This window comes from Aedes aegypti, chromosome 2 (assembly GCF_002204515.2).
Source record: "Aedes aegypti strain LVP_AGWG chromosome 2, AaegL5.0 Primary Assembly, whole genome shotgun sequence".
NCBI lineage: Eukaryota > Metazoa > Arthropoda > Insecta > Diptera > Culicidae > Aedes > Aedes aegypti.
In genome coordinates, this window is record NC_035108.1 from 337,830,752 (window position 1) to 337,841,869 (window position 11,118).

Below are 11,118 nucleotides of genomic sequence, written 5' to 3' on the forward strand. Positions count from 1 at the left end.
TGGCGTGAATCTTGGTTTATTATATTTCGAAAGAAATTTTCTTTGTTCTTTTTCGTCATCCAAATTGAAAGATCGATTGCCTTGAGTGTTAAACCTATTAGATCAGGCCTGTCTAACCTATTTAAGACAAAAAGAAGAATTGCCTACTCAAGAAGTTGTAATAATCTTGCCCATGATTTTGTCAGATTTGTGCTTAGAATTACGTCAACATTTTGTCATAATTCTTTAGAAACTTCTGCTCTGGATTATTTGAGTATAGTGTTGCAAATTCTGCACAGATTTTTCAAGAATCCTAAAAGATAATTTACACCGTCTTCAGTCAAAGGTTTCACAGACTAACAATCACTAACATTGATCCGGATTACATGAGAATTTGTCGTCGAATTTTGTGAACATTTTCAATGTTCCGTAAAATTCTCGTTAAGGATCATTTCTAAGAGAAAAAAGAATCGTCATTGTTTTTCAGATTTTCAAAACCAGTTTTTCAGCTCAAAATTGAAGCAATGTTCATGAAAATCTATCATTACACTATACTTGCTATGAAATGTTTTTGATCATTTGATTTTTCAAATTTTAAGAAAAAAAAAACTACTCTTTTATTAAGGTGAAACATTTTGGAATCCAAAGATAGCCGACTTGTGCCTCTACTACGTTTTCAAAGGCACTGAACTGGAGAAATAGTTGGCCAAAGTTTCTTATCTTCTTATTTCAAGCTTTCTGCTAGTGCACAAATCCAAAATAAGAAGTAAGTAAAAATAAGTGTATACACTGTTATAGGATGCTTTGTTCGAAAAATTTGTGCCTTTGAAGTTTTAGTACAATCATAGAATATGATTCCAAACTGTTTCATTTTAATGATGATTGCTGATAATTTAATGATGAATTCTTTGGACCTAGAAAGCTTGTTACTTGTGTTTATTCTGCGCGGCGTGTGAAGTGAGACGAGTCGAATGAGGTGACAATTGTCGACTCGCTCCCAGAGCTCCAGAGTTTTATAGAAATTCCGCTCAGAGTTCTGTCAGGAATTCACGTAGGAGTATGTGCAGAACCTGTTCATGATTTTGTAAGCCTTACGTCCTGTATTCGATAGTAACCCATGATAGTAATATGTGGGACCCTGTGGGAGATTCTGAGAAAACGCTGTCCACCTTCAGCAAAATTGTTGATTTACCGTTGGTGGTACAGTCCTAGGCTACTCTATGAGAGTTGCCTCCTTACCGTCTGTTACCAAAGTCAAAGATTTGGGACTGGTCACATCCTTGCAAATTCTGGGGAATGAAAAGTAGTGAAAAAAGATGCAGAGTAATTTACGATCTTCCATAGCTGTATCTGTCTACAGAATTCTATTACGATCTCTGAAGTTCACTAACCCCTTTATCTAATTCTTTATCTTGCCAAGCACTTTCCAAGAGTCCGATAACGAACTTCTCAAAGAAGTTTTGACAAACTCGAACAAAAATCGGTAGTTCTCAAACTTCCAACAAAAACTCTCCAGCGATTTGCATGCATCTTTTCCAGCGATTCGGACGATTCCTGCTGAGTGGGCCGAAACAACTCCTGATTCACGCTTCCCATTCGCATTTAGATGGTGCTCAGGGCCAGCTGCATCGTTTTGAAGATGTGTCTCCACAGTTTTCTCACGTCATCCGGGACGATCCAGCACCGGTTCGCAGTACTTCTGGAAACATTCGAACAACATCAGCTGCAGTTCCTTGTGATCGCGACACACTTTGAAGAACACATTCAGACACATGTTCAGATAGTTGTCGTAGAACGCTGTGGGCAACTCCATCAACACATTGATTCGTTTGTCGTTTGTTGGAGAAATTTCTAATCATATTTATTTGATGGTGATGGAAGAGTTCTTAATAGATTCCCTGGAATTATCGCTGGAAGAATTTTGGAGCAATTCCTGAGATAAAAGTTTGATGAATTCATGAAGTAATTGATATGGAAATTGCTGGATAAATAACATTAAAAAAACAAGCTTGGAACTCCTTGAGGAATTATTGCAGGGGTTCATGGAAACACCCTTAACGATTTGTTTTCAAAAACTCTGGGTAAACCCTTGGGAATTGTCTTGGAAGAACTCCTTTAAGAATCTTTGAAAGATCTACTAGAGTAACTAAACTTTTGAAAAAAAATCGGTATAAAACTGGAATGATCTCTTTTTAGAGTCTTGGTCTCTATTTTGGTGCAAATTTCTAAAAAGTCTTAATTTTCAACAGAAGGTCTCTAAAGTAGAAGAAATAACCTAAAAAGCATTGTTTTCTGATTTTCAAGCAAACAATTCTAAAAATGGTATAATCTTTCGGCATGGCAAGTTATTGATTTGGTTCGGATCTTTTGATTAAAATAAAGCGGCTGAATCGTTCGTTAGCTATTCCATCAACAAGAGTTTTCACGCTGGGCTGATGGAGGCTGATTAGCAACCAAAGATGGTTATGGTATGCGATATCACATTATCACACCTTCAGATATTCTCCGAAAAATGGATCGTTAAAATAATCATACCGGCCGCTATGAAATGCATAGATAGCGCCACCGTAGAATTATGTGTTTGACAGAACAGCAATGCTGTCACAATGTTCATATTGACGAATAAAAGCTGGGTTATTCTTCTTCTTTCTGGCATTACGTCCTCACTGGGACAGAGCCTGCTTCTCAGCTTAGTGTTCTTATGAGCACTTCCACAGTTATTAACTGAGAGCTTACTGTGCCAATGACCATTTTGCATGCGTATATCGTGTGACAGGTACGAAGATCAGGTATCAGTTTGTCGCTCTAACGGCACGTTCCCCTCCAAATGGGAGATTTGTGCCATCGCATTTCATAGCCTGTATCATCATTTACCTGAGGGGAAAGGATGAACGAGGAAAGGAAAATTAGCATAAGAAAAGGAAGAAAAGGAGAGGTTTGAGGGAAAGAGGGTTCATTACACGCGAAAGCGAAGAAGAGCATGAGCTCTTTATCATAAGTTGAAGATATTACAGTTGTAAATTTTTTGAACGTTCAATTAAATTAAATCCGAATTAATCAGTAAGAGTTACTTAAAAGTTAATTTTACATAAAATTGAAAATCACCATTTATTATAGAATCGAACACTTAAAAAGTTTTATTCAGAATTTAAAATTTGTTTCTAATAAATAGTGCCAAAATGCGGAAACATCAGCGTTATCATGAAAGATTTACATATTGTACTGCATATAGCGTAAACAAGTAGAATATATATTCAAACACTGAGCTATAATTTGACGAAATTCACCTTATTCAAATTTAAGCACTTACTTAATAAAAAAAAAAAAAAACAATTCACAAGTTTGAATTGATGTTATTAGGAGAAAATTCATTATGTGGTGTCATTTTTTGCTGTGTTTGATAAAAACACTTGAGAAAAGGCATAAAATACTTTACATCGTTGTGATTCTATAGCCGAAACAGAGCCTTCGTTGATTTCCATAATTATCGAATCAATACTCTCCAATAGTTTGTGCAGAGATTTGGGTTTAGCCTAGCAATATTACGCAGAACCGACGACTTGGCATCCTTGCCAAGACGCGGTATCGTGGGGACTGAGAAGACAACTCGTCGAAGAGGAGAGATCTTAGTGTACGGCAGCACTTCCAGATCAGGGGTGATCCGTTTTTCCACAATCCGTTTCAAAGCTGACCTTAGCCATAGCATCGATTCTTCATCCCTGGCATAAAACCATCCAAACCGGATCTTGAAACCGGATCCATAAAATCCAGGACAAGGAACAAACAAAGCGCTAAACAAACTGCCTCAAAGAATTGTTGGTCAACCTCGGCATTTTTTTCTTTTAAACGCTAACTTCAAATCTGTATTCTCCACTAGTGATCCTTTATAGGATTACTATTCTCCACATGCGACTTTTTCGCCTCGCTAGAGGCTGGAGAGTTAGCGGCCCTTTTAGCAGTATCCTTGCTTGCTGAAGATGCATTTGCTGGTGACATCAGTAGGCGATATTCCGTTTCAAAATCGATGTCGGACATACTATTCACAGTTGTAGTTAATAACAAATTTTATTAAATGAACTTAATACTCTATGCCCTGGGAAGTCGAGAAAATTTCCAACCCAAAAAGATCCTCGATCGGTGGGATTTGAACCCACGACCCGCAGCTTGGTCTTGCTGAATAGCTGCGCGTTTACCGCTACGGCTATCTGACATATATTCGTCAATACGGTGGCGTCGCTGTTTTGATGCGGTGAGTGCCAAATGATTGACCTTCAATAATCCATTCTCAAAGAATATATCTAGAGCTTCTATTCTTTCCGTAATGTTCTGCTGCGTGGGTGGGGCAAATGAAAATACTGCCATTTTGAATAGTAAATTAAAAAACTAACAGTTCAATGCAAATTTTATAACAACTTTCACATTTGTTAAAGAGTCCCGATGAACAATAACATATAAAAGATGAATCGAATAGATTTTACAACTTTTTTGTTTGACTTTAAAATTAATAGGGTGAGCGGCTTAGTAAAGACATTTTTTTCACCAAAAATATCAACATTTTCTTGTCTGTCGTAATGTTCTGAATGGCCTCAAATGAGCTTGAAACGTAAATTCACGTTTTCACAGAAATATACAAGTTATTTTCACTTACCCCATTTACCCACTTGCCCCGCAGTTATTTGTTTCAGAAATTAATCAGAAACTGAATCCCATGCTGTATTTACCCAATGTTTTTTTTTTCAAGGCATATTGATTTATTCTTTTACAGAGTTTTTGAAGAATTTCTCTTAAAATTTTGTTTGAGATATTTTCGAAGGATAATCCCAGAAATTACTCAAGAGATTCCACCAGAAGTTTATTCATGAATTCCTCTCAAAGCTTTTTCACAAACCTATCAAGAAAGTCCTAAGTGAGATTATTGATTTTTCCATCGATTTCTATAGGATATCTTCAAAGATTCAGAATAGGTCTGGCCAACGTACTTCATTTTGTTTGGCTCGCGGAGGGTTTGAGATTCTTCTCATATTAGACCCGTATTCCACAAGTTGAAGCTAGAACATAGCAAGGCTGTTTTAGTGTTCAATTCAAGCAAATATTTGTACTCGCTAATTATTTAAATCGAATTTCTCTAACTATTATTTTATCAAATTATTCTTTATCATTATTCGATTTTTTTATGTTTTGTCTTAATTTTCCGGCAACGCAGTCTTTATTAAGATAAAATGAGGTGCTTATTTGCCCGACGTTTCGACACGGATCTTCATCAGGGGGTACTGTAATGTAATTTTGGTACTATTTGTGTTATAAAATATAGGTAGTCGTTGTAACTTACAATACAGTTTTCGTTTTTCGTCCTTTGTTTTGTCTAACTATAAGCGACTGGTGTAGGTTTTTTTGGTTCATGCTAAAAAATAAGAATCGTTAAACTTAAAAAGGTTGGATGGAATCAGCCCAGTGATTCTGGAAAAATAAGATTAAACTATACAGTCGATCAATCAGTCTTCCCATGAACAGAACCGATGTCAAACTTTGGTTTGAACCTTGCAACTTGTGTTGAATCGCAAACGCGCTTCGTCTCTGTACCAGTGTACCACGACAACACGGGTAATGACACAAAGCAGACAGACAGAGAACGGTTGAAATCCACGCGGATCAATTTCTACGATCTTATATGAAATATCTTGGTACAAATCGCAAGACCCTTGAGGCTTGAATAAATGTTTTATTTAAGCAGTTCAACTAAGATCAGTACTCTAGGTACATTTAGCGCTAAACTTATGAAAAAAAAAAAACAAGGATTTCACTGTATCATATAACATTATACGATAGTTACAAATTGATAAGCGTGGATTTTGATTTTATTGATTTTGATTGATAAGCGTCCATTTTGTGCCATCGTTTTGAACCTCGGATGCAACCGAAAATTTGCGCCAAAATTTGAACCGCGGTTGCAATCGAGGTACAATTTGACCGGTTTTCGAACCGATGTTTACTTTACACATTAGACTATTCTCAAAATGTTGGAACTCCAGTCAACCAATATTTGATTTTTGCGAAATGATTTGCCAAAATTCACTCAATTTAGAGTAATTTAGTTTGCTTCAATCATTATGTGTTTTGGCTATTTCAAGCTTTAAAAATCATACTACCGACGAAACATCAAATTTTCGAAAACTTCTACACAGTAGTTATCAATTCTACGAATTTGCGACACATTTATGATTGGAGCAAGTTTTAACATAGTTTGGTTGAGGTTTGTATCTCGAGGTTCTTGAAAATATCTTTTTTCGGGAATTGTGTTCACTGGACAGCATGCCTGCATGAAAATTTCGGATATTTAATTTCCAGACATGATGACAATGCATATCTAAAAGTCAATCCCGTTCAAAGTAACCATTTATCTTACGAAAATAAATTGTAAAAAATGAGTAATTATGAAGCACATTTGTAAATCCACTAAATGAACACGTTAGCACTGCCTTTTCTCAGTCGATGATGATGATTGTTTTCAATCACGGTAAAAAATCAGCACGTTCGATTGAATAGATTGATCACTTGACTCAATTCAAAACAACAATCACCATGATTTGAAGGGTTTCAACTTTGGATTTGCTCTACTGTCTCTAGAACTAGACTCTGAAGTGAAAAGTCGTTGATTTTGAACATCATGTCTTTTGTATGAAAGCAATCATTGACAGCTCGTTGTAGAAACTGATTGAGATCAACTCAACCCCTTTCAACAGATGCGAGTTGGTGTCGAGGTAAGACACTAGACTTGCACTCCGAAGATTAGTGGTTCAAATCTGGGTCAGGCGGAAATGTTTATTTTAACTTTTTTTTTTATTTCAAATCAAAACATGCAACGTTTAATTCAAGTGCTGTTACCTTGATTTTGTCAAGATTTAACAGTAGTGCGAAACCAAGTGCAGAACTATTGATAGTATGGTGCTTATTTTTTACCGTGAAATCGCTCTAAATTATCAGTGAAATGCGATCAAAACAATCATCACTCGGAAAGAAAAAGCAATGCTAACTTGTTCAATTCATTCGTTTCCGGTACATGTGTCATGCATGATTTAACTATCATCAGGTTGCGATGCGGTGCTCGATCTTTGGACATTTATTGTAATTTATTGCCTTTAGCAACATGTAATCTGTTGATGGTCAATGAATTCATAAATGTATTATGTTTGATTCCCGTTGACTAGGGCCTGAAAAAATAATACCAATTCATGTTTTATATACCATGTATATTGAGAAAACTGTAATTTCTGGGTACTGCGGAGTACAAATTTGGATCAAACAATGTTAAAACTCAATTTAATCTTGTTAGCGTGTTCGACAAACTTTAACAGAATAGAATTAGCTATCAAATAAAGGTAATAGAAAGTGGTTTTGATTTTTCACATGCTTTTTCAAACCTTGAAATAAGCCCAAAACCACATTTTCAACTTGAAGCATGCTGAAATCTTTATCAAATAAGCTGAAAATTTGACCAGACATTGCTCTTAGCATGAGAATTCCGAATACTGCTTGACCGGTAGATTTCCAAACATTTTTTTAAATATGAACAGGTCTATTACACATGTTTGGGTTTGGGTTCAGGTTCGCACGTTTAGGGTTGCACACGAGAACAGAGCATAGGAGAGTACGAAACCGCCTGTACCAAAGTTTTCGGTGTTCGTTTGGGAAGACTGCAGTCGATAATTCACATACAAAAAATATTTTTTGTAGTTAGATTTCAAGCACTATCGATTGGAGTTTTAATAACGGTTAAAATTGTTCTACTCACAAATCTGACTAGAGAAGATCAGTTTTGAGATTCATTGTAAGAAAAACAAGTTTATAACCAGTGCTGTTCAATGTCAAAGTTTTGAAAAAAATCCAATGCTTATAGCATGCTTCCATGCGAAATATAGCATCAGCAAATATTACCAACCGATAGTAATATAGAAAAGGTCATCGGGAAAAACAATTTCCGATGACTTTTTCCACAGGGAAGGATGATATTAGCAATATTCAATTGCCAAAGTCACGTGATATTCATGACATTTAACAGCTCTGTTTATAACATCTCAAATATATTACCAGGAAGGTGAAGAAAGTTTCCAAACAATGTTCAAGTTCTTCTTTGGTATCCTCAAAAGTTCCACCATGATCCGTGAAATTTTTGCATTTTTTTTTTAAAGATAGGTTAGACGTCCACTGCCAACTGTTTTGAATAATTTAAGACATTTGCTGATGAGCTTCTTAGGAACCACAAAACGGCGATGGATTTTTCACCGGAACTCTTCAATAAACTTTGTCAGATATCCATCAATAATCTTTGTTGACATCTTTCAAGGATCACAACTAGAGATATCAGTCAAAAATCTAATAAAAAAGCTTTAAAAAATAGCTAAGAGAAGATTCCACCAAAGGTTTGATTGGGAACAGTCTTCTTCTTCTTGGCATTAACGTCCTCACTGGGACAGAGCCTGCTTCTCAGCTTAGTGTTCCTATGAGCACTTCCACAGTTATTAAATGAGAGCTTTCTTTGGCTAACTTTGCCATTTTCGCATTCGTATATTGTGTGGCAGGTACGATGATACTCTATGCCCAGGGAAGTCAAGGAAATTTCCATTACGAAAATATCCTAGATCGACCGGGAATCGAACCCAGACACCTTCAGCATGGATTTGCTTTGTAGCCACGGACTCTAACCATTCGACTAAGGAAGGCCAGTCAACAATTTTGGTTTTTTATTTTTTCAATCCCGTCAAAAGTTTGCTAAGGAACATCTAAGACTATCCCATGATTTTGCCAGGAAGTTAATTGAATCTGTTAAGGATTGAGTCATAAATATTCCAGAAATTTCCTACCTTTGGAGAAAAACATCATGCAAAGCCATTGAGGTAAAATCAAGCTTTCGATCCCGTTATGACAGAATGGAATAGCAAGTATTTTAACAATCATTTTGTAAATAAAAAAACAAAATGAGTCCGCTGAAAACACCGACCCGACTCGACGCAATCGCGCACCTCTACCAACGCCTCCGCACATGTAAACACTTAGTTTAAGTGATCAAATATTAATCCTTTCTTCGAACCTAATTTAATTATACATTGGGTTATGCTATGCTTCGCGTGTGATACGAACAATTAGATTTAACAATATAATGCATTAGCATCCAAACAAATACCTTAGAAAATTTTCTTATTGTCCGACAAACATTTCAAAACAATTACGAACTGCAAAAATTCAACGGTAACTTTACTCAACAAAGCTTTCATTCGATCACCTTTAAAATACACAGTCATCAGTAGACCCTGCACTATAATATCCTCCTAATATAACGCAGAGCTAAAAATCCTCTCTTGCGTTACCCAATCTGAACAGGAAAACATTTTCAAATACTTCCCATAATTTGTGCACGGCAAAACAGATTCCACTTTCTACGTAATGTAACCTAGCATGAACAGCTGCCCAACTCTCCAGACCTGCGCCCTCCAAGATCCAAGGTGCTGCTGCCTTACGTTCAAAACTTCTTTCCTCAAAGTCTGTCTATCAATTCCGAACTCTATTGCATACCTACTACCATACCAATCAGACCCTATTCCTGACAAGACACAGAGTCATAACCCCAAAGTGATGGATTTACCCAGTAAATCCACAATCTTGTCCTAATCCCTCTTACGTTTCGCTATCCTCGAAAGTCACCCATATTGATGCTTGGCAAAAAATATCAGTATTCAATCCACAAATCCCAAATTACACCACATTACGTTGGTCCGTTTAGCGTCGCCGGTGGATACCTGTTCTGACATTCGTTTCTTTCAAACCCCATTTCAACTATGTCCCCCCACTTTATCAATACGAATGTTGACGAATCACGATAATCTGAAGATCGTGACCAGAACGGAGGTAGGATAAATCACTAGGGACCAACTACCACCAGTTATATTAAGAATTAATTTTCAACAAATATTATAATATCAAAGCTATACGAAGATTCATATACGTTCGAAGCTATACGTTCCGAAGATTCAGTTTGTACTAAGGACAAGTTTATTAAACGTGTTGAAGATTCTTACCAATACGCGTATAAATGTAAACCTAATCTAAAAAAACCAATACAAAGTCATATCAGTCGACAGTTTATCCACTTCTAACCAGCGGAAGCAGTCGTCACACGGTCTGGTTTAGCTTAGGATCAACGAGCGATATCTCGTCGTCCTCTCCGCTTTCATGCTGCATGGCTTTGAGCCGTTCCAGAAACGAATCCATCGTCATTCGTTCGAGCTTGGGGCCGCCTCCGAGCAGCTTCCGGACTCGATTCTTGCGCGCCTTAGTCGTCGTTTTCGTCACATTGAATCCATCGGAACAGTTCAAACTTCGGCGAACTTTGCGCTGGCCGAAGAATTTCGCCTTGGCTACCGCCGGAGATCCTTCCTCGAAAATGGTCTCCAGGTTGGTTGGTTTGAGATCCATCTTCTTGCTGTTGACCATGTAATAGTTGCGGATTTCGTTCTCCGACGCATTGAGATTAATCTGGAATTTGACCGGTTTGGCGATCGTTCGCCGCTTGATTTTGTGCAGTTTGCTGTCGAGAGATTTGGTGCGCGGCGATCTTCGCCTCTGGGCCCGACTGGTTGGCGTTGAACTGCAGCTCGGAGATTCGTCGTCCTCATCATCCGAGTCATCGTTCTCCGTATCGAACCGTTGCTCCTTTTGGTCTTCCTTCAGGTTTAAGTTTTGCTCGAGTGCGGACATTATAAACGGCAAATCGTTTTCGATGTTGTAACTGTTGTTGATAAGATTGTAAGGGTTTCAATGAAATATTCAAATTATCTTACAATAATTACGGTTCTCACCTGAAAGCGTTCGTGGCCTGTGGATTGTTTTCGATACTGGCAAGCAATTGGATAGGATTTTTGTCCATCGAAACCACCGCACAAATAACAAAAATAAATAACGTACAGTTGATAACAAAATAAAACTTAATTCAGAACACACTAACAGCAACGCATCGTAGCTGGACACTATAAATTTAATTCGTTTTTTTTGTTGTTGGGAAGCAACACAAAATGCAATTTGCTTCGTTGTTTGAAATCAAGCTCCGTTTTGCACTCTCGCGAACAGTGGGCAAACAAACGCATGAAA

The 11,118-nt window shown here is 37.2% G+C and overlaps 1 protein-coding gene across 1 annotated transcript; it reads right to left on the reverse strand.

The window, feature by feature from the left end:
- Positions 1–9,991: 9,991 nt before the first annotated feature.
- LOC5577204 (protein tantalus) lies at positions 9,992–11,118 on the reverse strand. Its single transcript, XM_001663252.2, has 2 exons — positions 10,830–11,118; positions 9,992–10,759 (listed from the first exon to the last, which is right to left on the reverse strand). The coding sequence occupies exons 1-2, from the start codon at positions 10,895–10,897 to the stop codon at positions 10,144–10,146; spliced, it is 684 nt and encodes a 227-aa protein (XP_001663302.1). The 5' UTR covers positions 10,898–11,118; the 3' UTR covers positions 9,992–10,143.